Below are 17,230 nucleotides of genomic sequence, written 5' to 3'. Positions count from 1 at the left end.
GCAACCAAGGTACATGCCCTTGACCGGAATCGAACCCAGGACCTTTCAGTCCGCAGGCCGACGCTCTATCCACCGAGCCAAACCGGTTAGGGCAGTATTCTACATTCTTAAAGCCAATTATAGTGTCAGAACTAAGACCACATTAATATAAAAATGCATTACAGCCCTAGCTGGTTTGGCTTAGTGGATAGAGCATCGGCCTGTGGACTGAAAGGTCCCAGGTTCGGTTCCAGTCAAGGGCACATTCCTGTGGTTGTGGGCTCAATCCCCAGTAGGGGGCCTGCAGGAGGCAGCCAATCAATGATTCTCATCACCTATGTTTCTGATTCTCTCCCTTCCTCTCTGAAATCAATAAAAATAATATTTTTTTAAAATGCATTATAAGCAGTATTAATGTTAGAATATTTCAGATATAAGCATCATACATGTTGTAGTTAAAAACAGCATTTACTTAGCCCTAGCTGGTTTGGCTCAGTGGATAGAGCATCAGACTGTGGAATGAAGGATCCCGGGTTCTATTCCAGTCAAGGGCATATGCCTGGCTTGCTGGCTCAATCCCCATTGGGGGGCGTTCAGGAGGCAGCCAATCAATCATTCCCTCTCATCATTGATGTTTCTATCTCTCCTTCCCTCTCCCTTTCTCTCTGAAATAAATAAAAATATATATTTTTTAAAAAATTGGTTAAAAGTCCTACATGCGTCTTATAAGCCTCCCTTTCCTTTCTAATAAACCTAGCATGAATGTTAGCTAGAGTATATAGTGAGTGAGACTTGAGAATGTAAAATTCTATGAATCTATAAACAGAAAAAATTGGAAGGAGATAAGGAGTGGTTGTCTATCTAATGGTGGAACTGTGAGTGAGTAGTTCTTTTTCTGCTTGTCAGTATTTTGTCAAATTATCTCTAATGAGTGTGTCTTGTTTTGATAATGGGAAAATATGATTTAAAATGTTAATACCTAAGAAATGAAACATATGTAATAAAAGTATATTAGTATAGCATTTTTATAAGATTTCTTATATAGCAATCTTATCTAATATACAAGATGGAGGAAAAGTAAGTTTACCGTTGTTCATATTGGAAATAATACAACCATCTATCTATCTATCTATCTATCTATCTATCTATCTATCTATCTATATATATATAAAAGCCTAAGCAACTGTTATGACCGGACAACCGGCCAGTAGCTATGACATGCACTGACCACCGGGGGACAGATGCTCAATGCAGGAGCTGCCCCCTAGTGGTCAGTGCACTCCCACAGCCAACCTCCTGCTGCCAGCCAACCTCCCATGGTCCCTCTCCCCCTGCTGGCCAGCCCCAGTTGGCAGCCAGACCGAGGGACCCCACCCGTGCACGAATTCATGCATCAGGCCTCTAGTCTATATTAATAAAAGCGTAATATGCCAGTTAGACCAGACAGCCAAACAACCTTCCGGACGACCTTCCAGATGAAGCCAGGGCCGCAAGGGCCAAGGCAGGCCGCCGCGGCTGTGAGGGCCGAGCCCCTTGCACGAATTTTGTGCATCGGGCCTCTAGTTAATAATAATATAAGAATAAACTCTGTGTCACTTACTTACAACTATAAACCTACTTTTGCCCCACCTATATGTAAAATAAGATGATTGGCATGATTTTAAAGAATTCATCTACTGCCCTAGCTGGTTTGGCTCAGTGGATAGAGCATCGGCCTGCAGACTGAAAGGTCCCAGGTTCGATTCCAGCCAAGGGCACATGCCCGGGTTGCTGGCTCAATCCCCGGTAGGGGGCGTGCAGGAGGCAGCCAATCAATGATTCTCTCTCATCATTGATGTTTCTATCTCTTTCCTCTCCCTTCCTTTCTGATATCAATAAATACATATATTTTAAAAAAAGAATTCATCTACATATGTTTCTAACATTAATAAACAGCATCATTTGATCCATTTTGGGGCTAACTACTGTATATGTTCATCATTTGTATTTTCATGTGCTTTTTAAAAATCTAGATGAGAAATATTCGATTATCTGACTTCACTGAATCCTTGAAAAAGATAAAACGCAGCGTGGGCCCTCAAACCTTAGAAGCATACATACGTTGGAACAAGGACTTTGGAGATACCACTGTTTAAGCAAATACCTTTGTAAGCCTGCAGAACATTTTCTTATCAAGAGAGAAACACACCATCTTCAGTGAATAGTTATCAGCTACAGAAACTCAGCCTAAGTTTACAGGACTTTTTAGAGTCTTATAATTATTTATGCATCCCAGAAGATAAACCATAAAACAAATTTAAATAAAATATACAATGCAAATGGAATATTTTGTTTCAGGCCTTCTTGCCTTGATAGTAATGGCTATCCCGATGGGCAGTGTAAGTTAGAGCACAATAAACACTGGTTCCGGTCTTCTTTACCAATTTAATCAGAATGTAAATAATAATTTATATACTGTGTTGCAGATGAAAGTATTCAGAGACAGTAAATGGTGAAAGACACAACAGCCGTTGGTTGTCTTCTGATGTCTTTTTTTAAAATAGTAATTTTTCCCATTTTCCTCTCCTACTGTTGTCTTTACTATGGGTGATTGGAATGCCAAACATTTTTTTTCCTTTTCTTTTTACAAATTGTGTGCCAAATGAAACTTTTTTCTGTGTAACAAAAATAGGAAAAAGGATTTTGAAGGCTTTTTCTCCATAAATCTACAGACATTAAACAATTGTGTTCTTTTCACTTTATTTTTCTAGTACCTCTCTACCAATTTATAAAGCAATATGATAGCAACAAAATAAGTCTAATAAAAGAGGAGAAATTTGCAAGTTTTGAGTCACTCTGTCATACAACATGTAGATCAATCCTTGTGTGACCACAGTACTTTTTTTCTAATATATTTGCCAGAAATCTATTGTAGACTGTTAACTTATTGCTAATGGAATTTATTTCCTGCTAGAATTATCCTAATACTTAAGAAAGCCAATTTTAACAGCTGTAAAAGTGGTTCCTGTGGGAGAGAAGGGAAGTACTGGGAGCTAAGACATTTCTAATTTATTATTACTTTCTTACTGTTTACGGGATAATGATGTCAGTGGATCTACCATCTTTTATTCTTTATAATTATTAATCCCTTCAATGAAACTTTAAAAGTTACTGAATTTTTATAAATTGCATACATTTTATAGGTTTCTTGTGCTCACTTTGTTAACAAACAAGTTGTAGTCTGTTAATCTGCCTTTTGTTCCCCCAAAATGTACAGTAATTCCATTTCTTGTTTGTATAAGTATGCCTGAATTTTTATTATAAAAATGTCATTGTAGGAAGTAGAGACTCGTATTATGACCTTTTAAATATTGTAATAAAGGCAAATGGATATTTGCCCTTAGTTTACTGGTTAAAAGTTTGTTTACAGAAATTTTCTTTGGTGCTTTTATGTAAAATGTCGTGGGTGGAAAGAATAGTTTTATAGTAGGAACAAAGATTTTTTTTTTTTTTCATTTAGGAAAAATATCTTTGGTTTTGAGAGAACAAATTAAAACCTTGCCCCTGCTAGATAAGAATTTTATAATGAAGATATACATTCTTTTTTTTTTTTTAACATTCTTCTTAGTTTTACTCTTGCTCTTGGTAAAATTTGACCAAGTTTTATTTTAAGCTGCGTTTCTTTCAGAGAAGACTGTGAAAATAGAATAATGATAATGGTAGAAGGTGTAAGGGGTTGGTTTGGTCTTTTTCAACATAGAAGTTGCTGAGATTTTTAAAATTAATATTAGATTTAGATTGTAACCTTTTAGATTTTGCATTGAACTCTGTGTCACATTACTTCCTAAAAGGTAATGCTTAAACATTATAGTGTGCTCTTCATGTTAATAAGGCAGAGTTTTGTAAGCTAAATTAAAACTTATTGATGCCCGGCCAGTGTGACTCAGTGATTGAATGTCGACCCATGAACCAGGAGGTCACACGCCTGGGTTGTGGGCTCCATCCCCAATGGGGGGAGTCGTGCAGGAGGTGCTGATTGATGATTCTTTCTCATCATTGATGTTTCTATTTCTCTCTCCCTCTCCCTTCCTCTCTGTGAAATCAATAAAAACATTTTTTAAAAAAAGAAATAGATCATTTAAAAAAAAAAAAGGACCTATTGAGGTACTGGACTCTAAGCCAAGGGAAAGAATACTATCTTTCAAGACATCTTAAGTGTAAAAGCTTATTAAGACAATTTGCCCATTGAGGTTATCAGATTTCTGACTTGCAATATGCTTTGTGCTTGGAGATAATTGGAGGAAAAGCAGATGCTAGAATTCTAATTTAAGTAAATATATAGTAGCCTTTTTTATAGTGTAAAATTCTTTATATTTTGTACCAAAAAACTAGTTCTTTTGGTAGAATGAATTACAGTTTGGTTTTGGACTATAAGTCAAAGGATTTTCCTTTAAATGCTGGTTTCTATTTTAATCTGGTATTTTGTACTTTTCTTCACAAGAAATACATTAAAAGGTTTGGTTGCATAAAGTGGCATTTATCCTAATGGACTTGAAATAAATTACAAACGTTATTTTGCCTTTAATTTTTTTATTTGAAACTTTTAGATTTCAGAGGTTGCAGTCCAGTAATGAAGGAGTAGCTTGTATTGGATTAACTCTCTTGCCAGCAATTGTAAACTTTGAATAAAATATAAAAACGATTAGAAGACTAGAGAGCAAACGGGCATCAACTGCACAGACTAATATACTAGCTATTACCCAGAGGGAAATTTCCAGTTTGTGCAGTGTGCTTGGAAATAGAATGTGACAGTCTTGCGCAGCTGAGGGATCGTTAGGGTCTTCTAGAACAGCTGGAAATTAGGAAGGAAATCTTGAAAAGGAGAGAGCTTCAAACATATAAGCCCCAAAATCTGTCTACAGATTCCTTTCAAATTGTACTTGTGAAAGGATTTGGAGATAGGAGAGGCAGTTGGGGAAGGGTCCATGGGAAAGGAATGCATACATGAAGGACTGAGGGTCGGAGCCAGCTCCAGTACCACTACAGTGTTTCTCTTACAAGAGGAAGGGTGAGCACCTGGTGAGCTCTGAAACTTGGAAACTGATACTAGGCAGGGGAAAGGGGGAAATTGGCCAATTAGGGGAAAACACGAGGCGCCATAAAATGAGGAGGGTCCAGTTAGAAAGCATGTACAAAGATGCTATCAGCATTTATAAACCCTTAGACAAAGAGACTCACTGGGTCTTTTTCCCAAGGGGGAGATTTTGTATGCCTGCAATAAGTTTCCATGCTTTTGCTAAAAATCTTTTGGTCTGAGATTGTTTATTCTTCACACTTCGTAGGACAAGAACCTGGAACCCAGCTTGCCATTCTGGGTATCACTTGTGCAGTGTAATATTCCTAGGAACTCAGCAGAAAGCAATAGTCAAATTTGAGGAACTGAGTAGAGGTAGCAACTGCTGGGGTAATACAGTTTGAAATTAAAATTCCACTAAGAGGAGTGTGTACTTTGGGATACCCATTGAAACCAAAGGGCCATACCTTAGGAGGAAGGACAACAACCCAGAACTCAGCACTGTACTTCAGGACTTTGGGCAAAACGGAAAGAAACTCATTGTAACAAAGTTTAAAATCAATCTTTCACAGCATCCAGGCTATACAGTGAGCTTGGTTTTTCTTACTGTCAGAGAAAGTTATTACTTATGAATTCAAAAAGGGAAAAACCTAGAATGAAACCTGGGGGTTTGGTTGAAATTGGATTTAAGAGTATGAATTCATGCCCTGGCTGGTTTGGCTCAGTGGATAGAGTGTCGGCCTGCAGACTGAAGGGTCCTGGATTCGATTCCAGTCAAGGGCACATGCCTGGGTCGCAGGTTCAATCCCCACTAGTGGGCTTGCAGGAGGCGGCTAATCCATGATTCTCATCAATGATGATTCTCTCTCTCTCCCTCTCCCTTCCTCTCTGAAATCAATAAAAAGCTATTTAAAAAAAAAAAAAAGAGTATGAATTCATGATTGAAGATATTTAAAAGTAGATAAATGTAGATACATGAGACTGTACATATATCCTCACATACATATATTCTCTAGTTCTCTTCATTGAGTTCTCAGGGATTGCCTTCAAAATTCTTCAGTGTCTTAGTCTGCTAAAGCTGCCACATTTTTACATGATTTTTAGAGCAGCACCTCATTTATTGTTATCAAAATCTTAGTCTACTTGGGCTGCCCTAACAAAAATATCACAGAGTGGGTGGCTTAAATAACAAATTTATTTTCACAGTTCAGAATGGTGGCAAATCCCAGATAAAGGCTTATTTGGTTTCTGATGAGAGCTCTCATTAGCTTGCAAATTGCCACCTTGCTGTGTCCTCATGTGGCAGAGAGTCAGCAAGTTCTCTGGTGTCTCTGATGAGGGCACTAATCTACCACCATGAAGGTCTCATCCTCATGACCTCATCAAACCCTGATTGTCTCCCAAAGATCCCATGTCCAAATACAATCACATTGGGATGTAGGGCTTCAACATATGAATTTTTAGGGGGAATACAAACATTCTGTCCCATAATATCCACTAAAGGAACCAGGGTTTCTTGGTGAAATGGCCAATTCCAGGGTTGGGGCAGAGAACATAAAATGATGGTCAAAAGTAGGTTTACAGTTGTGAGTATACAAGACAGTTTATTTTTAATACATTTTATTGACTTTTTACAGAGAGGGAGAGAGAGTCAGAAACATCAATGAGAGAGAAACATCCATCAGCTGCCTCCTGCACACCCCCTACTGGGTATGTGCCCGCAACCAAGGTACATGCCCTTGACCGGAATCGAAACTGGGACCCTTGAGTCCGCAGGCTGATGCTCTATCCACTGAGCCAAACCGGTTAGGCAACAGTTTATTCTTATTTATTATTGTATTTTTATATGTACAACTGTAAACCTACTTTTGCCTGCTCCTGTACATGATGAACTTGGGCTATCTTGTGCCAGAAAAGAAGTTCTCAAAGACTGGCAAGGATGACCCTGGCTGTTGTGACTCAGTTGGTTAGAACATCCTCCCATGCATGAGGGGTTCCGGGTTCGATTTCCAGTCAGGGCACATACTTAGATTGCAGGTTTGATCCCTGGTGGGGCGTGAAGGGGAGGCAACCAATGGATGTTTCTATCTCTCCCTCTTTCTCTTGAAAATCAATAAAAACATACCCTTGGGTGAGGATTTTTTAAAAAGATTGGCGAGGATGAATCATTGATTGAAATGGCTCCCACTGGACAACTTTGAACATCAAAATAAGTAATTATAGTAGTGGATTATAATCCATCAGGTAAAATAATGAGTCAATGTGGCTATATAAATACAATATAAATTATACATATATACAAAAAGATATAAAAACTAATTGAAAGTGTGATGAAGAATGAGATACTGTCCTAGCCGGTTTGGCTCAGTGGATAGAGCATTGGCCTGCAGACCAAAGGGTCCCAGGTTCAATTCCAATCGAGGGCACATACCTTGGTTGCAGGTTCCTCTCCGGCCTGGGCCCTAGTTGGGGCTGTGCAGGAGGCAATTGATGTTTCTGTCTTTTCGTCTTCCACTCTCTAAAAATCAATGAAAAAATATCCTCCAGTGAGGATTAAAAAAAAAGAATGAGATATATACATGGTTTCAAAGTACATCTCCAGCCCTAGCCAGTTTGGCTCAGTGGATAGAGCGTCCTCCCATGGACTGAAGAATCCAGGGTTCGATTCTGGTCAAGGGTATACACCTTGGTTGCATGCTCAATCCCCAGCCCCAGTCCGGGCACATAGGGGAGGCAACCAAAAGATGTGTCTCTCACACATCTATGTTCCCCTCTCTCGGTCTCTCCCCCTTCCTTCCACTCTCTCTAAACATCAATGGAAAAATAGCCTCAGGTGAGGATTAACAACAACAAAACATACGGTTATTTAAAAAAAAGAAAAAAGTACACCTCCACAAAATTTTAATTAGAAAGGTAAAGATATTTTTTAATGGAAAAATATGGCAGATGTCACCTTAATCTAATGGTGAAAATTATCAATGGGCTAAATTTCAATAATGGGTTTAATGAGAAAAATGCAGTATCACCTCTGTAGCAATCCTGTCCAAGATGTATAACCTGAATTTACCCCAGGAGCATGCTACAAAATAACTGGCATGTAATTTTCAAAAGCGGCACTATCATGAAAGTCAAGTAAAACCACTACATTCTGAAGGGATTAAACAGAATGACAACTGCATGCAACCCGAGGTTGAGACCTAGTTGTTTCGGATCTTAACCCTCCACCCCACTCCTTGAAAGGCTAAGAGTCGCTCTAGCCGGCTCCTCCGCCTCTATGGAACGCAAGGGCGGTGTTGAAGAGGGGGTGTGGGAACCGGAAGCCAGGGTACGCACTTCCGTCCCCGCCTCGCTTGCAGCCAATCGGCCTCTGACGCTCCACCCCTTCCGCTCTAGGGAAACACCAGCTCTCAGAGCGTCTTCCGGCGGGAGCGGTGCCGCTCCTTACCATGGTGAGTTGGCCGAGCGGGTGGAGGGTTTCTGTAGGTAATCCTCTTGCCTTCTCGCCCTGCAGCTGCCTGGAAATGCCGCAGCTGCCCGGAGGAGGGGTCGTCGGAGTTGTGCTCGGCCCCCGGGAGAAGCGGCTGGCGCCCGAAAGCTTTCCCCCAGAGCTCTGATTCCTCCGCGCTCCCTCACCTTGTTCCTTTACCCCTGGTGGTCCCGGGCGGCTCCAGGCCGAGCTTTCAGCTCCTGGCTGTTGATGGCTTCCTCCTGCCGAGATTTCCTTCATATACAAATAAGTCTTTGCCGACGTCAGCGACTACAGCACCCACTAAAGATCGGAAAATAAGTGCACAGCAGAAACGACCGTAATAGTGATGTTTACAGCAGGGACGCTAACCATGGCATAAGTAGAGGGTGATGAATACATATCGAGGCCGATAACCCACTCTGCACCTTGCCTTTATTGAGTACCAGATAGCCTGATGAGGCAGCAACTTTCAGAAGGCCAGTGAGTGGAGAAAGTCAGGGTGTTGGTAGAGCATCGAATGGCAGGCAGCTTTTTTCTGTGATCGTAAACCCCAGAATACAGTATAGCATGGGTGATACGTTAAAGCTAAATCTTATTAGGTGGATTTGTCATTTCATGCTTGTGGAAATCTATTATGTAGTACTCTGAATTTATCTAAAGATAAGCAGTTGATTGTGATTTCAGGGTCAAAAGAAGTACAAAACATTTTATTTAAAAAATTATTGGACCCCTTATGGGTAGCCTACATGTGAGAAAAGGACCCCATGTCTGTGCCTAAGCCATTGTCACTCTTATTAAATTTTTTCCTTGCATGAATATGGTTGGGAAAACGTTCACATCCTCTACCTTTTGGAAATTTCCTGTAATCCCTTCTTTCACACAGAAAGTGGGTAAACGTTTACCTTTTTGGCTGACCAAACAGCCTTCAGTTGCACTCTTCAGAACATTCACCACTGTGCAGCCAGACTTAAATTTGAAAAATTTGATTATGCCACTCCCTTGCTTAAAAGTTCTTCAGTTTTTTTCTGTAGCCCTCAAGATAAAGTACTGTTTAGCATGACCTCCAAAGCCATCTGTTGTGAAGCGTCTTACTGTTAACAGCCTCTGTTTACTCATTCATACATCTATATTCCAGCCACAGTGAGCTGCTTGCAGTTCTGTAGAATTAGGCCTTTGCACCTAATTTTACTTGCTATTCTACCTGCCAGAATCATTCATCTCCTATCCCCCATCCTTATCAGTATAACCCTTACATGTTATTTAGTCTCTTTCATGAGCCTTTCTGCCATGTGTCAAGTTCTGGTAGGTGCCTCCTTTATGCTTCCATGATAATGTGGGGCTTTATACCAATAATATCTATAGCCCTTACCAGACTGGTAAAATTGGGTATTTACTTGTCTTTCGTACTTTCTAGACTGGAAGCTCTTTTTTTAAAAAATATATTTTATTGATTTTTTTACAGAGAGGAAGGGAGAGGGATAAAGAGAAACATCGATCAGCTGCCTCCTGCACATCCCCTACTATGGATGTGCCTGCAACCAGGGTACATACCCTTGACCGGAATTGAACCTGGGACCCTTCAGTCTGCAGGCCGATGCTCTATCCACTGAGCCAAACTGGTTAGGGCTAGAGCCAGCCTTGAGCAAACTACGGCCTGCAGGCCGGATCCGGCTGTTCTATCCGGTTCTCTTGCTCTCCCCTGCGCTCCTTTACTTTGAATTTATATTAGTTCACACAAACACTCCATCCATGCTTTTGTTCTGGCCCTCCGGTCCAGTTTAAGAACCCATTGTGGCCCTCGAGTCAAAAAGTTTGCCCACCCCTGGTAGACTGTAAGCTCTTTAAGAGCAGGACCAATGTATTCACTCTTATTACCAGAACCTTGTACAGAGGAAGTTTTCAACAAATATTTGTCTTATAAAACACTGAATAAGTAACTGGCAATGAATTTTTATGCTTGAAACAGTAATACAGGGAAATAGAGCATTTAAGGTATATTTTTAAAGTTTTTGGGAAGAAATCTTATCAGTCCCCCATTATGTATTATTAAAAACATGCTATGTATGTGTAAAGCACAGTGCTATCTTAGAAAATGTAAAGGAAATATAACCCTTTTCATTAGTGCAGTTACTAAAAAATTAACTTACATTGCAAGATGACGAGATAAAGGCTATCCTATGGTTAAGTTCAAAGTAAGCATAAAAAAGACACTGTAGTTTAGAATAATCTACAAAGGCTTCATGTTGTAAGTGAAACATGGCAATGGAGCACATCCTGCCTTACTCTAATACTCTGAACCTACTATACATTACTCTCATTTGATCAGGACACAGGTCAAGTAACTTGCTAAGTGTTACAGGGCTATTAGAGCTTGGGCTAGACCCGTGGTTGGCAAACTCATTAGTCAACAGAGCCAAATATCAACAGTACAACGATTGGAATTTCTTTTGAGAGCCAAATATTTTAAACTTCTTCTAACGCCACTTCTTCAAAATAGACTCGCCCAGGCCGTGGTATTTTGTGGAAGAGCCACACTCAAGGGGCCAAAGAGCCGCATGTGGCTCACAAGCCGAGGTTTGCCAACCACTGGGCTAGACAAGTCTTGCCTTTTCACTTGAAAGTGGTATAATCATCGTACATGAGGTACACCTGTCTAATTAGGGTTGTGAATTCCTATCTGGAGCAAGAGCTAAAACTGAAAAGAAACAGGCTAAATCATTGAAAGCTTTGATTTCCAGATTTTAAAATTTGAAGTTTATCCTGATAGCAATGGAGAGCCAATATAATTTGGGAGTGACCTGAATGTTAGGATTTTTATTTTATTTTCAATATCAGATTGGCATTAGAAATGGCCCCCTGTGTTTTATTCATATTCATTGTCTTAACTTAAAACTTAAATAATTGACGGTGGGCTGAAGTTAGAAGATACCCAATGATAACAGTAGTAAGCAGAATTCTCTTTGGAACCAAAATATTCCACACGTAGTTCTTTAAGAACGGAGTATAGCCGAAACCGGTTTGGCTCAGTGGATAGAGTGTCGGCCTGCAGACTGAAAGGTCCCAGGTTCGATTCCGGTCAAGGGCACGTACCTTGGTTGCGGGCACATCCCCAGTAGGAGGTGTGCAGGAGGCAGCTGATCGATGTTTCTCTCTCATCGATGTTTCTAACTCTCTATCCCTCTCCTTTCCTCTCTGTAAAAAATCAATAAAATATATTTTTTTTTTAAAAAAAAAAGAACGGAGTATACTGATTAGCATTTATTACCGTTCCAAAGGAAAATAGTGTATTTTCTTTTCAACTGAATTGGCTTAGCACTTTAGGGTTTTATACATAAAGTACTTTTTACTTTATTATTTTTTTATTATGGAAAACTTCAAACATACGTAGAGAAAATATAATGAGTTTTAATCTGATACCCAGTTCCACTGCGTATCCATGGAGCTTCAGTGTTTGAGCCAAATTGGACAACTTTAGTGAAGTGGAAATGTGGTATATTGTTAAGGTGAATATGACCTTTACCATCTAGGAAAGTATTTTATTAAACCCAGATGTGGCACTTAGCAATAAAATTATGTATGACCAGTGAAAATTATGAAGGATTTTTTGCCCCCTAGAGACAATTGTGTTTGATTTTTTCCCCACAGTTTATCTTTTCAGGTTTTTTGTTTGTATTTAGGGTATTGTCTTCCCAATGTGAAAGTTATGGTAAAACTGATCAGTTTTTTTTCCTTCCTAGCTTCTTGGTTTTATGTCCTATTAAGAAAAGTCTTTAGCTGGTTTGGCTCAGTGGATAGAGCATCGGCCTGTGGACTGAAGGGTCCCGGGTTCGATTCCGCTCAGGGGCACATGCCCAGGTTGCAGGATTGATCCCCAGTAGGGGGCGTGCAGGAGGCAGCCGATCGATGATTCTCATCATTAATTTATGTCTCCCTCTCCCTTCCTCTCTGAAATAAATAAATAAATAAAAAGAAAGAAAAGTCTTCTCCAACTCCAACATTGTAAAATTTTACATTCGTAGTTTTGTATTTTAATTTTAAAACAATAAAAATTTAAAAATCTAAATAAAAACTTAAAAATGTAAATAAAAATTTAAAAAGAAAAAAAAATTAGAGTAAGGGCTATAGTAAGGATCCAGATTTACCTTTTTCCAAACAATGTTTATTGATTAACTCACATTTTCTCCCATGATGTTGGATACTGCCATAATCATAAGCTAATTTTCCATATGTGCTTGAACTCTCCTTTATGCTAAGGCTTTCCCACATGGTTTCCTGATCTTGAATAGTTAACCCCACTCTAGTCACCACTCAGTCTCTTCTCTTATTGGTAACCCTACTGCCAGGCCTTCTCTGCTAGCCCCAACCCATGTGCTAGCAGGAGCCACCGATGTTAGGTACTTTGAATGCCTAAGAAAGAACCTCAGAGGCTTCTCTATAGTAAGTTTTACCAACCCTTTCATATATAAGTTTTGATTAGGTAAATTGTAACATTTTCTTTCCAGTAGAGCTATTTAACAAACTTCTTTCTTTTCTGGTTCAAAATTGCCTTATCCAATGAAGTATGGTCTGGAGCTAAAATGTCTGGCTTTGAAGTTCTCAGCAGCCATTTACTTACTATCATTGTGCCCTTGGAAAACTTACTAAAAATTTTTTCACCCTCATAGAATTATTGTGAGAGTTAAGTAGATAAATATATGTAAGGTGTCTAGAATAAGTGACACGTATTGAGCATTCAATAAATGTTAGTTGTTATTACTATATTACATCACATAACTATGAAGAATAGATAATTTAAGTACTGATTGGTATATTTTTGTTTTAAAGGGGACAATTCATCTCTTTCGAAAACCACAAAGATCTTTTTTTGGAAAGTTATTACAGGAATTTGGACTTGTAGCAGCTGACAGAAGGGTAAGTTATTTTTATTCCTTAACCTAATTTTAATATTTGCACAAACATGACATTAAAAAAAGGTAATTTTTAAGGCAAATAGAAATCTCTTAATCCCACCACAACCCGGGCATATGCCCTGATTGGGAATCAAGCCATGATCTCCTGTTTCATAGGTCAACATTCAACCACGGAGCCCGCCAGCTGGGCATATCTGCCTAATTTTAATATTTCCAAATAACTGCCTTCTCACTAATTTCTTACAACTCTACTTTAAAATAATCATACGTCTCCTTTCCTTGTAGGGAGTGGAGTGGGACAAAAATAAAAAACACTTAACTTGATCTCTTCTTTCTTTATTTTTAGAATGCCCTTCCTTCTTCCTCTAATTAATTCCTAGCTATTTTCAAGGTGTATCTCAGGTCCTCTCTCTTCTATGAACTTCCAAACTCTGATAATCTTTCCCCCTTATGTGGTTCTACTGCATATAATTTATTTGGTAAATAAGTACTGCCCTTTGGGGAGGGATGGGTAACTTTATTTTGATATAATTTCAAAGTTACAAAATTAATATAAGGAACTCCCTTATTCCCTATACTCAGATTCACAATTGCTTACATTTTTGCTCCATTCGCTTTATCACTGTCTATATGTACTTTTTTTATGGAAACAAAATGACACGAGTTTATGTGTCAGAATTTATATATGTATGTATGTTTGTATTTATGAATTTACTAGAGGCCCAGTGCACAAGATTCGTGCACAGGTAGGGTCCCTAGGCCTAGCCTGTGATCAGGGCTGATCAGGGGCCTTCCCGCTGCCGGCCCCTGGTGGTTAGCGCATGTCATAGCGAGCTGTCTAACTCCCTGTCAGTCAAACTCCTGAGGGGAAAATTTGCACATTAGCCTTTTATTATATAGGATTTTATTTTTGTTAATCTTTACCTGAAGGTATTTTTTCCATTGGTTTTTATAGAGAGTAGAAGAGAGGGGGAGAGACAGAGAGAGAGAAATATCGATGTGAGAGAAACACATCGATTGGCTATCTCCTGCACTCACCCTGACTGGGGTCAGGATCGAGCCTGCAACCGAGGTACATGCCCTTGACCGAAGTCGAACCTGGGACCCTTTAGTCCACAGTCCTATACTCTATCCACTGAGTCAAACTGGCTAGGGTTTATAATTTATTTTTTTCATGAATAATTCCCCTTTGGAATTATTCTTTTACATTTATATGTTATAATATATGCAACTTGGTTAATGATAATTTTGATAAATTTAGAAAATGTGACACTTTGACATTGGAATTAAGTTGCACTTATTCCTTTGAATATTAAAAGTATGAACTATAGCAACTTGAACAGATTCAGTGAAATTTATCAGCAGTATGCAAATAAGAATGATTTTCTTTTTCACAGTCCTGGAAGATATTGCTCTTTGGTGCAATAAACTTAACATGTACTGGCTTCCTGCTTATGTGGTGCAGTTCCACTAATAGTATAGGTATGTCACCAATCTTACTTTTTATTGTGGTAATTATTAGTTTTCAATTTTATTTATTTATTTATTTATTTATTTATTTATTTATTTATTTATTTATTTATTTTTATTGATTTCAGAGAGGAAGGGGGAGAGAGAGAGATAGAAACATCAACCATGAGAGAGAATCATTGATCAGCTGCCTCCTGCACACACACCCCCACCCCCCTCAGTGGGGATCAAGCCTGCAACCCAGGCCCTAACCAGGAATCGAACTGTGACCTGATTCATAGATTGACGCTCAACCACTGAGCAACACTGACCGGGCCACTTTTATTATTCTGATTTTTAAAATTGATTTGCGAGAGAGAGGAAGTGAAATAAGTAGAGAAACATCAATTTATTGTTCCACTTATATGTCCCCTGACTGGGGATAGAACCCACAGCCTTGGTGTGTCAGGATGATGCTGTAACTAATTGAGCTACCCAGCCAGGACTTATGATTCTGATTTTTAGTAAAGGTACAGCTTCCTTTACCTAGAATATATTATTCTGAAATATAACTCAAAAAATTTAAATTGGAAAATCTGTATGAAAATTGCTTTGAAAACTTTTGTTTTGCTCAATTGTTAGGCATTATCTTTTGGAATGAGCTATATTTTTTTAAATACTTTAAATCTATTAGAAAAATTGAGATTTCTTCTTATTGTGATATATTAGTACTTTGGTCTATGCAGTTTATAAGTAGAATTTTGAGACTTATTGGATTTTTTTTAGAGGAGAAACATGTAATTTTTTTATTGTGTCTTGACCTCTTACATTTTTATGTACCATGGTTTTTCATCCTGCTACCCAAAGAATGTATTTTAAACAGTACTCAGATGACAGAAGAAGGCAAAAAAATGTGGTCACAGGTCTTTTGAACATATACTGCTTTATTTTTCCAAATGAGAAATTAGGTTCTAAAGGAAGTTTTTGTACTAACTTTGACTACATATATTAATCAAATTTACTAAATAATTGGCAAATTATGCAATTAATGAATGACTCAAATTTTTATGGTGCAGGGAGGTAATGAACAATTTTTGTGATTTGCTATATTTCTTACCAATGGATTCAGTAACATTTTCATTGTTTTGCAGCTTTAACTGCCTATACTTACCTGACCATTTTTGATCTATTTAGGTAAGTTTTTAAAAATCTAATATTTTGAGGCTAATAAAGAATTTGTTACACTGTTTTCTTTATTTAAAGAAAAGTAATCTGTGAAATAAGTAAAATGATCAATATAGAACATATATATAACAAATTAGCATAAATACTGGAAGAAAATATCCCATTTACATAGCAACAGAAAAGATAATATCCTGGCATTAGATCAGGTGCTTCAGTGCCTACCTGTAGGTGAGTCAGCTGTGGCCAGGGAGCAAGGTCACATTAGAACATATTAGGTTCCACTGTAACTGTATATGGAGAAACATTAGTAGCCAAGAAGTGAGTAATTATGAGCTAGAGAGACAATCTATTGGCTCCCTGCTACATGGGGCTTTTCATATTCCCATGTAAGTGTTGCAAAATACCTTTATATCTTCAAGATCCATGCCATACAAATATGCCATAAGGCTGTCTTTACATTAATCACATAATTAAGTCCACTTGATTGGTCTAAAACCATCTGAATTGAATCTGAAATTTACATGTAGTAAGTTGTTTTAGAGTAAATCTCCACTATACTTAGAAAATGAACATCATTTTGTCCCATCCAGAATGTTGTCAAGGTGTTGTTAATATTTAGCTTACATTTTATCAAAGATTAAACAAAGTTTATGAAAGTTAAGATTTACTGTATATGCCTAGAATGAAATATATTACTATTATTATTACTGTGTCATTTTTTTGCATGCTCAGTTATGGAAACAATTTAGGGTGGATAAGTTATTGAGCAGAGAAGGTATGGATTTAGGTTCTGTTTAACTGACTTGATGATGTATCATCCTCTTTCAGTTTCTCCACGTGTTAAAACTGCCATGTATTAGGATGCTCATTGTGAATAGATTGTAACTTATTAAATAAGTTAATTTAGTCTGTATAAATAGTGATAACTTTCAGCAATTTAGGAATTCTGAAAATTTAATTTCTTCCTGCATATTCTCTTCTAGTTGTAGATCTAACACTAAATTTATTTTCCTTTTTACTTAGTTTAATGACATGTTTAATAAGTTACTGGGTAATGATGAGGAAACCCAGCCCTGTCTATTCATTTGGGTAAGTTCAAATTATTTTATTTTCTGCTAACTTACTGCTATTAAAATAATAGTTATATCTATTATAATAAAAGCTCTATAATAATAAAAGCATAAT

The 17,230-nt window shown here is 38.1% G+C and overlaps 2 protein-coding genes across 6 annotated transcripts in view; both read left to right on the top strand.

Moving 5' to 3' along the window:
* The window catches only part of SPAST (spastin), a 51,818-nt gene extending 47,741 nt beyond the window's left edge, over positions 1-4,077 (top strand). For both annotated transcript variants that reach the window (XM_080686619.1, XM_080686618.1), the window contains one exon: positions 1,992-4,077. In XM_080686619.1, coding sequence (XP_080542745.1) covers positions 1,992-2,114 — 123 coding nt within the window. In that variant the 3' untranslated portion in view covers positions 2,115-4,077. The remainder of the gene's footprint in view (positions 1-1,991) is intronic.
* Positions 4,078-8,406: 4,329 nt separating this feature from the next.
* The window catches only part of SLC30A6 (solute carrier family 30 member 6), a 37,778-nt gene continuing 28,954 nt past the window's right edge, over positions 8,407-17,230 (top strand). For all 4 annotated transcript variants that reach the window (XR_013961436.1, XR_013961437.1, XM_080684480.1 and 1 more), the window contains exons 1-5: positions 8,407-8,481; positions 13,326-13,412; positions 14,809-14,893; positions 16,012-16,054; positions 17,069-17,134. Coding sequence is in view for 2 of the 4 variants with exons in the window: in XM_080684480.1 (XP_080540606.1) it covers positions 8,479-8,481; positions 13,326-13,412; positions 14,809-14,893; positions 16,012-16,054; positions 17,069-17,134 (284 nt within the window). In the remaining 2 variants the exon portion in view is untranslated. The remainder of the gene's footprint in view (positions 8,482-13,325; positions 13,413-14,808; positions 14,894-16,011; positions 16,055-17,068; positions 17,135-17,230) is intronic.

Source organism: Plecotus auritus (genome assembly GCF_963455305.1).
Source record: "Plecotus auritus genome assembly, chromosome: 8".
NCBI classification, from domain to species: domain Eukaryota; kingdom Metazoa; phylum Chordata; class Mammalia; order Chiroptera; family Vespertilionidae; genus Plecotus; species Plecotus auritus.
This window is presented reverse-complemented; position numbering and strand designations above follow the sequence as displayed.